Here is a 17,500-nt window from a genome sequence, read left to right on the forward strand (position 1 = left end):
CTTCTTCTTCTTCTTCTTCTTCTTCTTCTTTTCTTCTTCTTCGTCTTCTTCTTCTTCTTCTTCTTCTTCTTCTTCTTCTTCTTCTTCTTCTTCTTCTTCTTCTTCTTCTTCTTCTTCTTCTTCTTCTTCTTCATCATCTTCCTTTTATTCCTCCTCCTCTTCCTTCTCCTCCTCCTTCTCTTCATCTCCTCCTCCTCTTCCTCTCACCTCCAATTCTACTACAACTATGTATTCCGCTGTCGCTTTATTCCTCATCCACTTTTCTACTTTATGGATATTTTTTTTCTTCACATTTCTTGCATTCCTTCTCATAACCCATCCCATTCCAACCAAATCCCTCATTTTCAGTTGAATCCTCACAAATCCCCAAAAATAAAAGACACCAAATCAAAGGGGATATTGAAACGTCCATGTTGACACGGCCCTGGCTAATCCCTCCCAAAATACTACCCTGCCCGGACAAAATACTTTTTTAAAAATTTTGTTCAGAAAAGTTTGACTCCAAATTTCGATCGATTAACCACTTAAGTGTCGTACTTTGAAAAAACATGTATTTAAAAATTTAGCTAGAAAACTCGTCCTTCAAATATCGCTTGATTTAAATGTCCCTCATCTTGGTAAAAACTCACAAACCGAGGACCTCGCGTAGTCCCAGGTTTTGAGAGTTTTTGCCAAGATGAGGGTCATTTAAATGGATCGATATATGAAGGATGCGTTTTCTGGCCAATTTTTTTTTAAAGATCCGTATCTTTTCAGAGTACGGTAGTTCACTGGTTAAAATGACCCCTAACTTGTCAAAAAGCTTTAATCTGAGACTTCTGAAAAATGATTTGCATCCCGGAGGGAGGCCTGTGCTGCTGTAACCGACAGGACAGCCTGGAGAAGATGTGTTCACGGCCCTATTCTCCGCAGAGATGGTGGGAATAAGTCAAGTCTTTAAAATAATACAAATGAAGTAAAAACGTTTGGTTAATTTTATTTTTTAAAATTGTTTTGTCACATTCCGCAGGGTGCGCGTCATTTGCCTGTCTAATGTATATCTCTGTGAGGAATAGCATTTGCCTGCGAATGGGATTGAAATTAAATGTTTTGTTTTTACAGCGATTAAAGAAAAAATGTGTTTTTAAGGTGTTCATAAGGAATAAGGTATTGGAATGAAAAACTATTAATTTGGTCTCTCTCTCTCTCTCTCTCTCTCTCTCTCTCTCTCTCTCTCTCTCTTTCTTTCTCTCTCTCTCTCTCTCTCTCTTTCTCTCTCTCTCTCTCTCTCTCTCTCTCTCTCTCTCTCTCTCTCTCTCTCTCTCTCTCTCTCTCTCTCTCATACTTGATGTATTGCATTACAAGCAAATTTCCATATCTATCTGTTTCTGCTGTGAGTTTGCACTTAGTTGAAGTATACAAGTTTTCTGGTTGAAGCTTTTGTGGCCTGAATTCGATTCTGAATGATTCATTACTTGTACTCATATTATCGTATGACATGCGTTTTGTTTCTTTTTTTTTTTCTTTTCGATGTTTGCTTCTTTTGTTTGTTTCTTTTTTAATTTTTGTTTCTTTTTTGTTTGTTTTTTGTCTTTTGTTTGTTTTGTTTGTTTTTTTTGTTGTTTTTTTTTTTTGTTTTGTTTTTTTTTTGGGGGGGGGGGGGCAGGGGGGTGGGCGGAAGGCGAGGAGATTTAGACTTCACAACCGATCTATTTGAACCCTATGAATCAATAATATTTCATTTCAAATGTAATGTCATAGCTACCAGTCTGCCCGAATCTGTTGGACGTTAGCGGCTATCGCTTGTTCAAAATGTATGTACGTACCTTGTCTGAACTATTTTAAGTATATTATTGTTGGCTCAGGCAGGAATTGGTTTGGTCTGAAACGTACCTTGTTGCATTTTTTAAAGCGTTATTTTCATTGTTATTTAATGGTTTCAAACATAATTTATTGTCTAACTTTGAAATACAATGAGAATGCAGCTTCCAAACAGTTCAAATACGAATTTCATTTGAAACCCCTAATCCGACTGATTTAATCTGCATCGTCTTTTCCACTTGACACCAAAAAAAAAAAAAAAAAAAACCTAAAAAATGGCAATCGTATCCAGAATCCTATTTATTTACTGTATTATTACGCTCAAATTTCAGGCCAATTTCTGACCAAACACCCCCGCCCGCTGATTATCCCCCGTGTGCCCATCTCCTCACGTTGAGTGAACGCTGTTGCGTGAGCTAGACAGGTATCTGATACTTGCCACGTCACTCATAATCTCATTTTCCTCACATGCCAACGCGTGAGCATCTGAGGGTGAGGAGTTTTGAGGGATAGTCTGGTCTTGAATGAGTGTCATTTTGTATTATTTTATTAATAACCAGTTAACTGCCGTACTCTAGAAAAATATGTCTTTTAAAAATTTGGCCAGTAAAATCTCGTCCTTAAAATACCGATCGATTTAAATGACCCTCATTTTAGCAACAACTCTCAAACCTGGGACTTCTGCGAAGTCCCAGGTTTGAGAGTTCTTTCCAAGATGAATGTCATTTAAATAGATCGATATTAGAGGGACGAATATTCTGGACAATTTTTTTAATACGAGTTTTTGTTGGGTTTTTTGGGTTTTGTTTTTTTTTTCAGAATACGATGGTTAACTGGTTGACGGAATTCTGGAGATGTTAATATCTTCGCGGCCCAATCAGCCATGATATTTCGAAATCATGTGTGTCAAATTCACATGTTTATTGTCTGGCACGAGACTTGAATACCACTGGCCGTATGATAACGCCATGATGTTGTTTACCCGCAGGTTGTGGCTGAGACTTGTTTAATACTCTGCGACAGTCTGAAAATACAACAGTAATGCAGAATAATATTTAAGCAGCTACTAGCTATGCACGGTTGCCTTTTTTTAAAAAAGAAGGCCAATTGATTTCTTCTTTCTTTTTCTCTTTCTCTCTCTCTCTCTCTCTCTCTCTCTCTCTCTCTCTTTCTCTTTCTCTCTCTCCTTCATTTTTATCAAAGATGCCTTAAAATCGAAAAAAAATTAAAATCAACTTTTTAAAGCGACAAGACTTTGATGTTTTGTACATCTCTCTCTCTCTCTCTCTCTCTCTCTCTCTCTCTCTCTCTCTCTCTCTCTCTCTCTCTCTCTCTCTCATTGCATTCTCAATCAATCTCCCATTTGTCACCGCTTTGTCGCTTAGTCTTTGCACCCCGAGTGAAAATTCTCACCCACTGATCCCCCAATCCTTGTTATAATCACACCCCCATCTGCCCCTTCTCATCATAACTCATCCAGCGTCACCCTCTTTCTCCAGGGATAAAATAAAAAAAATCTTGTGGCCTCATTTCTAGGGGTGGATTGAATTTCTTGCTAAATTTCTAATTTCCCGTTAAAAGTCTCATGGGATAATAACAAGGGTATCGATGTGGAAACAGTTATGAGATGATATAATTTACTAAACGAGTATTTTAGACAAGCAGACACTTTGCTCAACGATACTTGAACTCTAAAGATGACTCTTATATTTCGGGGCGAATTTCTTTCTTTTTTTTTTTTCTTCATCATAGTTATACGGACGTCGATTTATATGCCATGCATGTGACTAACAGTAATTTGTTCTGACACTCACTGATTAGCGTTAAATGACGATATTGTTGTTGAATGGCATTTGGCAATACTAAATAATCATCCGTTTTGTTGAAAGCTTGGACGACACGGTATGTATGACTCATCGGAGAATTGTCAGGAAAATTATTGGTATTATTTACTAAACCCTGTCCAAGATCATAATATTATATCTCTCATAACTGTCATTAGGACGTTTTTATAATTTGTTTGGTTCCCATCAATTAAGCTATTCAATAAAGGATGTTGAACATGGTCTTACCAGAAATGAAATAAATTAACTTTTTCTCATTAAACAGTTTCAATGTTTACGGTAAAAAAGTGAATGAACCCCAGAGAAGTCTTTGGCATTTCACTCGGAAAGATTTTAGCCTGAAATCTCGTCCTTCAAATATCGATTTTTAAATGAAGTGAAGTCACAAGTCCCAAGTTTAAGAGGGTTTTTTTTTTAACAAGATAGGGATCATTCTAAGCGATAGATATTGAAGGACAATTTTCTTCCCTACTATTTTAAAATATGTATTTTTTCCGGAGTTCACCAGCTTTGCGCATGTTTCCCAATGCTTGTCTTGAGACTTTATGAGACAGACACAGAGAGAGAGAGAGAGAGTGTGTGTGTGTGAGAGAGAGAGAGAGAGAGAGAGAGAGAGAGAGAGAGGGGGAGAGAGAGTACGGATTTTTTCCAAGGCAGACTTTAAAATCAGAAATAATTTTTTAAAAGGATTTGTTGGGTTATTCTTGGTTATTTTTGCTGGAAGTGATGAGACAGGTCCTTTTACCATCCAGTGGTTAGAATGTCATCAACATCCTGTAGTTGACCCCACTGCTAATTCTTTATATAATATCAAACTATCCCTTTATCGCACGAAAATGTCTAATCTGATCTATTGCGTATTCGAACTCGCACTGTTCACATGAGTCGGTTTGATACGTTGCCAATGCAGCACCGTGGAAAGCAAGATACCGAAAAGTAATTTGAGAGAGAGAGAGAGAGAGAGAGAGAGAGAGAGAGAAAGAAAGAGAGAGAGAGAGAGAGAGAGAGAGAGAGAGAGAGAGAGAGAGAGAGAGGAGGAAAATAAGAACGGATAATTAAAATCACTCTGCTGTTTGGGTGGTTATGATTTTTCATGTTAAATTTAAATTTCTGGTTTTGTTTTGATATTAGTTGGGGTTTTTAAAAAAAATATTTCTCGTGGGATATTAACTCGCTTTGCTATCAGGGCTCTTAGACATGGCAAGGTTTACATTTCTATTTTATTTTTTAAAAAGTGATCTCACAAGAAGAAGAAAAATGAATTCAAATTAGAAAGATATCAATTGAGAATGTTTGAGCAAAGAGAACAAATAAGAATAATGCATTATATGTATTTGAACAAGGTGAAAGAACGCACGATGTTTGAGCAAATAAAAAATAATGCGTCAATAACCAAAGAAAAAGCAGATTTGAATGTATAATGGCATCAGAGATGTAATAATGTCGAGACGGCTATTCTATACCTCAAAAAAAAAAGTGGCGTCAAGTTAAAGCAATAGGAACTTTGCTGATAATCGGGAATGTGTTGTGAAATAGTTTTAATGAAGACAGTACAGCAGGAAAAATATATATAATAAAATATACCTGATGGTATATGAAAAAAACACAATATATACACTAATTAATTAGTATGAGATGTATGAAATAGAGTTTACAATTTGTCCGCATTCGACTTAATTTTGTACTCGTCATTTTTAAAAATGATTGTTGAATGTCTGAGTGTCAGCTCGTCTCGACCTACGTGAAATAAAGGAATTTTATCTCTCTGTCGGTGTAGATAGTAAAGTGAGATAGATAGGTAGACATAAGATAGATGGTCGATAGGATAACAAATGTGGATAGAGATAAAACATAGAGATAGAATGTAGATAGAGATATAATATAGATAATACAATGGATTGGTAGGTAGATAGATAAATAGATAGATCGACAGATAAATATATGGTAGCTAGGACAATAGATAGTAATAGATAAAATATAGAGAGATCGGGAGATAGATAGATAGTAGATAAATATAGATAGATAGATAGATAGATATTATATATATGGTAGATAGGATAAAAGATAGTATATAGATAGAGATGGATGGATAGATGGATGAATCGATCGATCGATGATGAGAGGGGTGAGAAGAGTGTGCACCGAGTTACCCCTTCCCTATCCTTCAGTCATTCCACACCTCCTTGATTGCCAAGTGCACTGTTTTACCCAGGACTTATTTCATCCACACTCACTTCATCCCACCCACAACCCCACCCCCACCCACACCCCCACTCCTACCCATCCCCTACCCTCTTTGATTCTACCCGACTCCCCCTTTAACTACTTACTGGTGCTATCGGATTGAGATTGGGGAGTATTGCATTTGTGAGGAATCGATACCATGCCCAGACTCTGCCAATCTGGTGCCTGGCGATTATACGACAGTGTCATCAACGGGGTAGCATTCTGCATAAAGCCAGTTTCAGATACGTACTTATAAAATTAAAGCTTACCAATACCAGCAAGTACGAATTTAGATTTAACGATACAGTTGATGAAGATCGAGCAAGATGGCATTGGAGTTAATGCTGTGAGCATGAGATTATTGACTATTGTAATTTATATAGCAGTAAAGTTAGGTGCCCCAAACGTAAACAATAACAAGTTGCTAGTGATTTCCGTTAGGGACCGGAATAATTTACGCACAATATAGGTCTCCCAATTTTGTAGTTTGAGTTGTAGGCAATACACTTTCAGTATTGAAAATATGTTTACATAAAATCTAACAGTTGCAGAAATAATAATATAAGGCTAAATTATTATGAAAATCAGGCTCCGAATAATTCTCGTTTTGTTCACACCAGCGCAATAATTTGCTCTGGTCTAAAAATAGATAGACTGTAACTTTTGATAAATTTTAGAAAATTTTACCTTTTGTTCCATAAGATATCCATATCTAGACATTATTTGATGCATGATCGAGTATTTATGAATATGTGTTTCTTTTGCCACCTAACAGCCAAATTTTAAAGGTTATTTTTTTCTATTATTTACATTGGAACGTGAGCTGTCAAGACAGGAACATGTGGTTTGCCACGTGCTTCTCGACCTTTGTTTACGTTTGGGGCACCTAACTTTACTGCTTTATATTCCAGCCAAAGTTCTAAAACGATTACAAGACGCATATTATTTCACAGCTTGCCCAACTCACTAAGTTCAGAGTCTGACAAAGAGTAACTAAATTTAAGAGCTATTCGGAATTGTGCATTTAATTGGTTTTAAAATGTCTTTGTTTTTGTTTCAAGTCTTGTTTTTGCTTCTTGTTTGTTTGTTGTTGTTGTTGTTTTGTTTTTGTTTTTTGATTGTTTTTTTTTCGTTTTTTTTTACGGGGAGGTGTTTGTTTTTTGTGGTTTGATTAATTTTAATTTTTGTTGTTGTTGTTTTTTTTTTGGGTGTTTTTTTTTTGTTTTTGTTTTTGTTTTTTTTGGTCGGGGTTTGTATTCTTTGAGTTTGTTTCTTTATTGTTTTGTTTGGGGATGTAAGGACTGTATGTTTGCTTTTCTCCAATGCGCACCGAACGTTATCAAAATATACTATTTTGCTGAGAATGTTCATTATAGATTTATGTTCCCTTTTTCGTTTTATTTTTTTTCATTTTAATCTGATTGTTATAAATAATTTAAACATTATTTAGCCTTTATTAACAAGTCAAAAGATTGGCATTCGTATGTGCTTACGCTTCGGCTGTCTATTAAGTGTATATTTGTTTTGTTGTCTTCATGTTGTTTTATTTTTGTTTTTTGATATATGGGCGACCATACAAAAGTTTACTTATTTGGGGGGTTTTTTCCACAAATATTCCTATTCTGAACATAATTTTAGACATTTAAAAAAAAAAAAAAAAAAAACTTTTACCTACCCTTAGGTATAGGAAGTTGAGATCAGAGACTCATTAGAGTAAAAGGCCAAAATTGTCCCATGGTGCACCGTCGCCAAGTCGGCGACACGAAATGATGGGGACACGATTCCAGAACAAACGGGAGGGGGCGAATGGGGTCGTGTTTATCATGTGTGATTGTGAGTGAGTGAGTGAGTGAGTGTGTGAGGTATAACTTTGAGGCAGCCATCTATGTGTGTGTGTGTGTGTGTGTGTGTGTGTATGATTTGTGTGTGAGTACGCAGGGATATGATTCGGGAATCATTCCAGAACTGTGGACGGTGGACCTCTGTGTGTGTTTATGTCTCGTGTGTGTGTATGTGTATGTGTGTGTGTGTGTGTGTGTGTTCGTGCTCTCTATGTCCCCTTCCATCCCTCACTGTCCTTGTTGTCGCTCCTGTCTGATTATTTCCATCTAGTATTTTGTGTGAGTGTGTCGTCAGGCGACCCTGGATCGGAAGAGGTGTAGAAAGGGAAATAAGAAAAGGAAAGGACAGGTTTTGGACAAAGATCGGGTGTGTTCTGCTGTGGTGGTTGCAGTGGTGGTGGTGGTGGTGGTGGTGGGGTGAGGTGGTGGTGGGCGAGGGTAGATTTTATTGTTATTTATGATAATTAACTAGAAAAAAAAAAGCAATCATTGTGAAAACGTGAAATATATTGGTGAAAGGGATTCTTCGTAACAAGGATCTCGATGATTTCGTATCAAGGAATTCAGTTTCGAGTTTCGACATTTCAGACACGGTCGCCATGTCTTTCGGGGAACAGAAACTTTCGGGTAAGCTTTGTTCCTCTGACACGTTGTATTTGTTGATAGCTAAAAAGCAATTATATTTTTGATACAGTTTTGGTTTGACGAATGCCAGATTCGTGTATCTGAGCACAGCAATTAACCAAACTAGAAGCTAACACATGGTAGTAATTTTGAAATTAAAAAAAAAAGGGGGGGGGGGGGTCGAAAATAGCAACGAGTACAAAATAATATATTCTAAACAATGGGTAAAGCGATTTGGTTGTGATGAGACGATATCCTATCGTCTCATCACAACCAAATCGCTTTACCCTCTTAACACGAGTCTCCAATGTGCTATGGATGAGACTCAACCAGGGACGAGATTAGTTAAACTTTATAAATGGAAAATGTTTTCTGTTCAACGGTTCTCTTATTTCATTCAATTATTACAGTATATTTCTATTCAACCATTGGTTCACCACTCTGGTTTGTCTATGAAAATTGTAAACTTAACAATCTGACAAATTGTGTTAATAAGTCTTATAGCTTTGAGCATTTTTCATGATGTGAGTCATTTTAAAGAAATTTCGCAGTTTCTTTAATGCCCTCAGCCAACACGTGGCAAAATCTACACGATCTCGATATCATTGTAGTGAAGTAAATCTGCATTTGTGTACAAAATGGAGAAGGGACAAAAACACAGTGACGAGGAGGCATATTGTAAATATCACCTCATAACATTATTTAATACGTATCAAATTTTCTGTAACTGTATACATAATAGTAATCATCAACGCTATTATCATTAAATACAAAAGTGGGAAATTGGAAAGCAGGCACGGGTTGAACACTTTTTGATAATTTTTACAAGATTCAAGACTCTATTTCGGCCTTTTTCTGGCCAATAACCATAGTATTTCTCTGAACATTTTATACTAACAAAAGCAAAAACAATAAAGATGATGATGATGATATGATGATGATAATGATGATGATGATAATATAACAATATTAATGATAATGATAATAATAATAATAATAATAATAATAATAATAATAATAATAATAATAATAATAATAATAATATTGATGATGGCGATGATGATGACGACGACGATGATGATGATGATAAATATTATTATAATTATAATGATAATAATAATAATGATAATGATGATGATGATGATTATTATTATTATTATTATTATTATTATTATTATTATTATTATTATTATTATTATTATTATTATTATTATAAAGAATACGTTTTGAGATCAACTTAATCAGTCTATTTTTTTTAAATCAAAAGAATTCTGGCCAAAAAAAAAAAGAAAAGAAAGGAAAAAAAAACTATGTTTTGTCAGAGCTCGTCGGTGTTGTTTTCGGTGATCCGAACAGTAAAATGCTCTGAAACTATCCTGTAATTTTTTGAGATTAAGAATATTACCAAGTTCCAAACCACAGTCTCAACCACAATTTATTGTGAAAGGAATGTCTTTTTTTAAAGAGTTGTTCAACCCCGTTGTCCTCACTGCCGTCCATTGTCACTATTCCCCAATCTCCACTTCCAACGCCACGGACTAACCAGACAATGGCATTCCGTTTTTTAACTCACACATTCACACGCGCCAAAATTTCCCCAGAGATAATGATGCTCCATTCTCTTCTGAGTAGAATCCCTTTGTTCCCGTGACGTCATAGCGCACGCGCAGCTGCTCGTGCTGCCAATCAGTAATATCCCGTAATTAATGGCGGTTTTCCTATTTTTTTTATTATTATTTTATTTTAAATTTCCCTTTGCTATTCTATTTTGTCGAATTACTCCTGGTTACAGCACATCAGTGCCACCCGCCATTACGGTTACTGGGATCGTGTGTAGTCATTGACATCAGATGGTGTGGGCACGTGCCTCACATCCGCTGGATGTTTTTAACAATGGCGCACCAATTTATTCAAAGAATTAGGTGGGCATTTATTTTCTTATTAAAATAAATCAAAGCCTTTGATTTTTATTAATTTTAGAAGATAGCGGGATGAAACTCACATTGTTATTTTATTGTCTGATAAAATAATTGATATTTGTCAGAGGGAATGCGTTTTTTCTTTGAAAATTTATATTTCTTTATTATCGTCAATTTTTATTTTTTTCGCCTGCACTATGTCATGAGTATTTTTACCTCACTGTCTTGAACATCATATTGTGTGACCCATCGTCTAGAAACGGTATTATGCCTAGGTGACCCCGATGCCTAGAATTGAATTTAAGCGCTACTCAGATTTGAGTATCGAATGAAAATAGCTTCATGAGGAAAATTTGAATCCCCAGTTTTCAATATTTTTATTTAAAAATCAACTTTTTAAAACCCAGTTCGCTAGGACATAATGCCAAATTGACGTGATGGGTAACTTATTTTTATTATTTGAACGCCATGTCAATGTTTCCGGAACGCCTCTGCTCTGTAAATTATTTCAAATTGCTACCCTTATTTTTCACTATAGATAGAATGCGCTTGGCCAAGGAGTTCACAACATTGCCATCCGGAAGTATAACGGACCAACACACAAACTCTGTGTAACCATGAACTTTTATAGTCTGGTTAATACAGTTTAGTGAGAACAACTCACAAACGCGGATGGCAAAAACAATAACAAAGGCCTGAGTGACGTCATCTGCATACTATCTATACCTTCCCTTCACTAACAATGACAGAGTAGGTTAGGCTGATTTTTGTCCCTTTTTTAAATGTTCAATTCTGAAACGTGATCCACCTTGTCAATCTGACATTACGTCAAAACGAACTAGATGAATTTTATTATTTAAATTTAGAAAAAAAAAAAAAGGGGGGGGCGGCAACGTGGTCAGCGGTACGGTCTTTGCTTCGTACCCGAAAGGTACCGAGTTCGATCACCCGTCGCTGCGCTGTGTGGCCTTGAGCAAGTCATCTCGCCCTAGCTCAGTTTGCGGCGGTGCGGTGCTGCTGAGGCCTGAGTTATTCCAGTCTTCCCTTTGAATGAAGGGAATTCTATTTTTTGTTATTTATTTATTAAAATTGTTAACAACGACAACAACAAAATAAAAGTCTTTGGCACGAGACAGAAGTAATTGTATTGCAAGAATATGGTTTCAAAGGCATCAATACAACATATCGTATTTGAATAGTTTAATCTTGGTACAGGGTGTTGTGTAGAAATCGATGTGTATGTACATATTTGCAAATTAAATGCACGACGGTATGAATTAATAAACCCTTTTCAATGTGGTATATAATTTAATTTTTTAATATTAAAAAAAAATCATTTGTCCAATTATTGAAATCAGGAAACTGGAATAGATATTGCAGTCTTATAAGAAATAGGAAAAAAATATAACCTCTAAAAAGCCTTGCCCCAGGAGAATTTTTTTTTAAAGCTTGCAATTATACGACATTGCGATTTCCCTACATCCCTAGAAACGGACATGATGCTTCCATCATACCGAATCTTTTTTTTTTTTTATTTTTTTTTTTTTTTTGGTCTAAATTATAGTGAATTTGATGCATTCCCTTCCTAATTAAACAAGTTTTTGATTACGCATTTGGCCTTTATTTATATATTCTGATCTAGTGATGTCAAAATGAAGAAAAGTTTGTGTCTAACCATTCTTTTTGCCCTTTTCTATTTTCATTTGCCTTGGATTTCTGCTCCTTTTTTGCGAGCGTCAAGTTAGAACAATAGCTGCCCAACACTGATAGAACAATTTTTCTCAATATTGGCGAGAAATAATAGATATGACGATAACCCCAAAACTTGTCAAAACTTCAAGAGTAGAGAATAATCGAATTTCATCATTATTTGGTTGGTTTTACGGAGAAAAGGGTTATCTTGCATTATTAATAACTTTTTAGAGATTTTACTTGGTCATCGTTTTAAGAATTGATTAGAACTCTTTTATTTTTCCTTTTAAATAGTAATCAGGTCAATATGGGAAAAAAAACCAACAAAACAATAAAACCAAAAACTGACTCTGTGTGTTGGAACTAAACACACTAGCCACTGAGCTACCCACGTGGCTGTTTTCATTGGACCCTCGTGTTCTTTAACTAGAGCTTTTATATAGAGCAATATCCATAAATGTACTCAAAGCGCTTTACAAAGGGGCCCTGACCAATAGTAACACGTAACATGTAGAACGAGACATGACGCCTGTTAGGTGATATTACAATTTATTTCCATTAGACTACTCTGTTGACGGCCAGGTACTCATTATATCTGAGTACGGTGAGAGCATGTGAATAAAGAGTCTTTTCCAAGGACTCAACTATGTAACGATTTAGGCTCGAACTCAGGACCTTTCGATCCGAAAGCTTTATTTCTCGTCATTTTGGGTTGTCCATATGAAGTAGATAAAAATCTGGCGATAATGAAAAGAAAAAGTGTTTAGTCAGTTTACAGCATAAAGATGGTGGGTCTCCCCTGGCGAGCTGGTTCTGGGACGGAATAATCGACATTAAGTCGGAGTGCAATCTTCACCACCACTCATGATTAAACTGTGAATTGTTATGACGAGATGCCATTAATAAGAATTGATGTTTATTGTAAATAACCGTTGTTTTCGATTACGTTCTGAATCGCAAAGAGTGCTACAGGTATTTGTTATTCATGAATGCAAGCAGTATATTGTTTGTATTTGGAGGTGCTTTCTTAACCAGTTAACTGTTCAGTACTCCAGAAAGACGAATATTTAAAAATTTGGCCAGAAAATTCGTCCTTCAAATATCGATCGATTTAAGTGACCCTCTCTTGGCAAAAACTCTCAACCCTGGGACAAAAAACTAGGACCTCGCGAGGTCCAAGGTTTGAAAGTTTTTGCCATGAGGGTCATTTAAATCGATCGGTATTTGAAGGGCGAGTTTTCTGGCCAAATTTTAAATACGCGTCTTTCTGAAGTACGGTAGTAAACTGGTTAATGACTGTGTTGTGATTGGATTTGATATAAGTATAAATGGATTTACATTATCCATACACTTGTAGAGATGAAGGAATAAGATTGGCACAATTCTTGCAGTAGTAACATCGCTCTCATCGTCGTCGTCTTACATTAGCTGTAGTATTTTATTTACTATTTTAACATCTTTAACATCACAACGATCACCGCCTATAAAACTATCACTACTACTTTTTTAGTAGGAGAAGTAGTAGTAGTAGTAGTAGTAGTAGTAGTAGTAGTAGTAGTAGTAGTAGTAGTAGTAATTGTTGTTGTGTAGTGTGCAAGTAGTAGTATAGTAGTAGTAGTAGTGTAGTAGTAGTAGTAGTAGTAGTAGTAGTAGTAGTAGTAGTAGTAGTAGTAGTAGTAGTAGTAGTTATAGTAGTAGTAGTAGTAGTAGTTAGTAGTAGTAGTAGTAGTAGTAGTAGTATAGTAGTAGTAGTAGTAGTAGTAGTAGTAGTAGTAGTAGTAGTAGTAGTAGTAGTAGTAGTAGTAGTAGTAGTAGTAGTAGTAGTATAGTAGTAGTAATAGTAGTAGTATAGTAGTAGTAGTAGTAGTAAGTAGTAGTAGTAGTAGTAGTAGTAGTAGTAGTAGTAGTAGTAGTAGTAGTAGTAGTAGTATAGTAGTAGTAGTAGAATAGTAGTAGTAGTAATAGTAGTAGTAGTAGTAGTAGTAGTAGTAGTAGTAGTGGTAGTTTAGTAGAAGTAGTAGTAGTAGTTGTTGTTGTTGTAGTAGTATAAGTAGTAGTAGTAGTAGTATTTGTTGGTGTTGTTGTTATTTGTAAGTAGCAGTCGCCTTTGTAACCCTTTTAATAAATCATATTAAGTTATACTTTTATTTTATGAGTCTTCAGAATCGTTAATAAAATCCCCATTGAAAATATCACCCTATCCCTCACTTGTCTTATAATTTCTCGATGACAATAAACAAAGGCACACTGTTGATGGAAAGGAATCTCGGAAGATGAGATTCCTTGAGTGTTTGATCGAGCACGAGATCATTTTTCATCAGTATCCTCTTGTATCCTAAGGTCACTCACGATTTGTTTTTCTCTCTTTTCCCCAGGTTATACACCAGGATCACCCCCCAACCTCCACTCGTGTTCTACCTGATCTGATAGTGAGCAAGTTACAATTCCATTCCCTGCTGTTTTAATAACAGCGGAACCTGGGGTCAGTATTAAGGTCATCACAGCATCAGGCAATCTAAAGTGCACTTCACTCGTTCAAACGGCTCAACGTTAAAGATTTTACTTGGAAAGGATATTTGTTTTGACACACCAGTGTAGCGGCGTTTTATTTTGACTTTTGTCATCGGGAATCCCACGGTACTGCATTCAGGAAGCTGAATCCCGTTTTCATTCTGCAAAAGTTTTCGTACAAAAAAGTATTCGTTCGCTTCAAACGATCGGGTGTCTTTTTTCTCTCTGAAGCTGTAGTAATGAACGTTGTGTGAGATTCTAAATTACCTGAAGTCGTACAAATTTTCTGCATTTCTAGCAAACAACAAGAAAGTGGACTGCTAGCATTGATTTCCATTTTTAGAACGAGAATAGAATACAAAAAATAAGGGTGAACAGGGAAAGTTTTAAAAAGAAGAAGGAAAAAAATCTTTTCAATGAAGTCAAAGAGAAGGAAATGCATCAGTTGATGACATTCGCCTGGAATTGTGAACTCGGCTGTCAGTGGTCCGTTCTGTTGGATTATTTCTAGTGTTATTTTTGTGACCTCTCCAAGCGGTGAACGACAATGGCTTGGAGGGTTCTTGATGGAGTCCTCCCCGGGCACTCTGGGACGGCGAGGCGGCCTCACGCTTTGATGGTCTTCGAGATGATGGTACTCGTGGTTTTATCATTGGGTGTGGTGGACACGAAGGCTGCCATTCGAATTGGACGGCCACTTAAAGGTAAGAATTAACCATTTTGCTTTATTATTGGTTTTTAAAATGTAATCCCTTCAGAGCCACAAGACCCATGGAACCGGAGTTTATCCCGGTTTCTATAGCGTGAAACGGACAATAGTGATTGCTTGCTACTCTTTGGATAGGACGCTAGTCTATCGCAAAGTACTTCCGCCACATCTAACAGACACAGCTGGCCCCCCCCCCTCCTGTCCACCCTTCCGTCAGTTCATCTATTCATCCCTCCATCTATCCGCCCATCTAGCCATCCCTCCATCCCTCTGTTGATCCATGTATCCATTCTTCCATTCATCCCACCATTTATCTACCTATTCATCCCTCCCCCCAGCTACCCATCCTTCCATCCATTCGGTCAACGATTCATTCGCATATTCATTCATTTATTCATTCATTCATTCATAAATCCACTCAACCGTCTATCAGCAACCCGTCTAAAAATCCAATCCATCATCTAATCCTTTCAATATATCAATTCATCTATTGTTCTAGTCCACCATCCATCCATCCATCCATCCATCTGTCCAGCCTCGCTCGGCGCATAGTTGAGTCCTTGGGAAATGCTCTTTACTCACATTCTCTCACCGTACTCAGGGTGTAAAATGAGTACCTGGCCGTTAACAGCGCTGTCTCTGTCCGAAAAATAAACGTGTAATATCGCCTAATAGGCGTCACGTCTCTTTCTACATGTCATGTGTTGCTGTTGGTCAGGGACCCCTTGTAAAGCGCTTGGAGCACGTTTAGTGGATATTGCGCTATATAAAAGCTCAACTATATTAAAGCTCAAAGCTCAACAACCATCCTTTTTCCCATCCATTCGACCTTTCATTTATTTATCCTTTCGTCTATCTACCAGCAATAACATCTAAAAAAATTCCACCCATCTATCTATCTCTCTATCCAGCCAAGTCATCATCAAGTTTTACACATTACTCATCTATTTCATCTATTCATTCATTCATCGGTCCATCTTCTCGTTACATCCACTCGTCTCCAAGTCCTTCATTCCATCCATCATCGGGTGGCTAAAGGCCAGATGAAGAGCACTTTACGGGTGGGCCACTCGGTATTATTCCCTTATGTTCCTTTTTAATCAACTCATTTCACTATCATCTACCCCCCGTTTTAGAATACAACCTTTACGTGATAAACGCTCCTCGACACCCCATTGTTTGCTATCCTACAAACAAAAAACAAACGAGTGAGTGATGGTTGGCATTAAATAAAACACACCTATCCATGTTATATTATTTTATCATGACATTTAACGGTTCAAGATCCTCAGTAAATTTAGTACGGCTCAAGTCTATATATACGTTGGTATATTTTACAATTTATACGCGTGACTTTGTGGAATGACACTCGCCTGTGGACTGGTAGGTCAGTGATTCCAGTCCCGCTCTGGACGGCGCAAAGTGGAGTCCCTGCTAAAGGCTCTTTACTCGCATTTTCTCACCGCGCTCATGTGTAAAAAGAGTACCTAGCCGTTAAAAGCGTTGTCTCCGTTTTGTAATATCGCCTTACAGGCATCATGATTCTTCTTACATGTTCACTTTTGTTATTGGCTGGGGATCCCTTGTAAAGCGCTTTGAGCACATTTAATGGAAATTGCGCTATCTTAAGTTTTGTTTTGTTTTTGTTTTTTGTTTTTTTGTTTTGTTTTTTTTTTTGTTTTGTTTTTTGAGGGCGTTTTTTTTTTTTTTTTTTTTTTTTTGGTGTTTTTTAAAAAATGCATATCTACTTACAGATCACTTTTTTACATTTTTGTCAGAAAACTTTTACTTCTTAAATAAAATTACAAGCCACACCCACCCCCACCCCCCCCACCCCCCAACTTAATACTGTCAAACCTGAGACATCAACGAAATTTGGGGTTTAAGTCTTTTTTTTTTTACAATAAAAAACTTCACTTGATGAAATAAGAAAATATCAATCAACCCATTAAAGAAATCGAGAATGTCTCAAACTTTAAAACTGCTTAAAACCCCAATTTTTTGTCTTTTTTTTTTTTTACAATATATTTTTTTATGTCATGCCAACTGTAATGTTTATGTTCTTTGTTTTAATGTTTTACTTGACTTCCTGCTATGTTCATAACGCAATTCATTATCTGCATAGTGCTTTGAGGTGTTTGGTTCGTGGAAAGAGCTCACCGAGTAAACGTTATTATTATTATTATTATTATTATTATTATTATTATTATTATTATTATTATTATTATTATTATTATTATTATTATTATTATTATTATTATCAGATTATTAACCCCCAATTTGCTCAGTCGGGCAACATGGGTGATTCCTGATGACATCAGACATCTTGTTTGA

General features: G+C 36.3%; 1 protein-coding gene across 21 annotated transcripts in view; it reads left to right on the forward strand.

Moving 5' to 3' along the window:
- The window catches only part of LOC144962955 (adhesion G protein-coupled receptor L1-like), a 260,806-nt gene that overhangs the window by 179,740 nt on the left and 63,566 nt on the right, over nt 1–17,500 (forward strand). For all 21 annotated transcript variants that reach the window (XM_078896416.1, XM_078896427.1, XM_078896408.1 and 18 more), the window contains one exon: nt 14,322–15,161. In XM_078896416.1, the coding sequence (XP_078752542.1) occupies nt 15,005–15,161 (157 nt within the window). In that variant the 5' untranslated portion in view covers nt 14,322–15,004. The remainder of the gene's footprint in view (nt 1–14,321; nt 15,162–17,500) is intronic.

This window comes from Berghia stephanieae, chromosome 1 (assembly GCF_034508935.2).
Source record: "Berghia stephanieae isolate SIO BIC M18660-M18661 chromosome 1, UCSD_Bste_1.3, whole genome shotgun sequence".
Classification (NCBI taxonomy): Eukaryota; Metazoa; Mollusca; class Gastropoda; order Nudibranchia; family Aeolidiidae; genus Berghia; species Berghia stephanieae.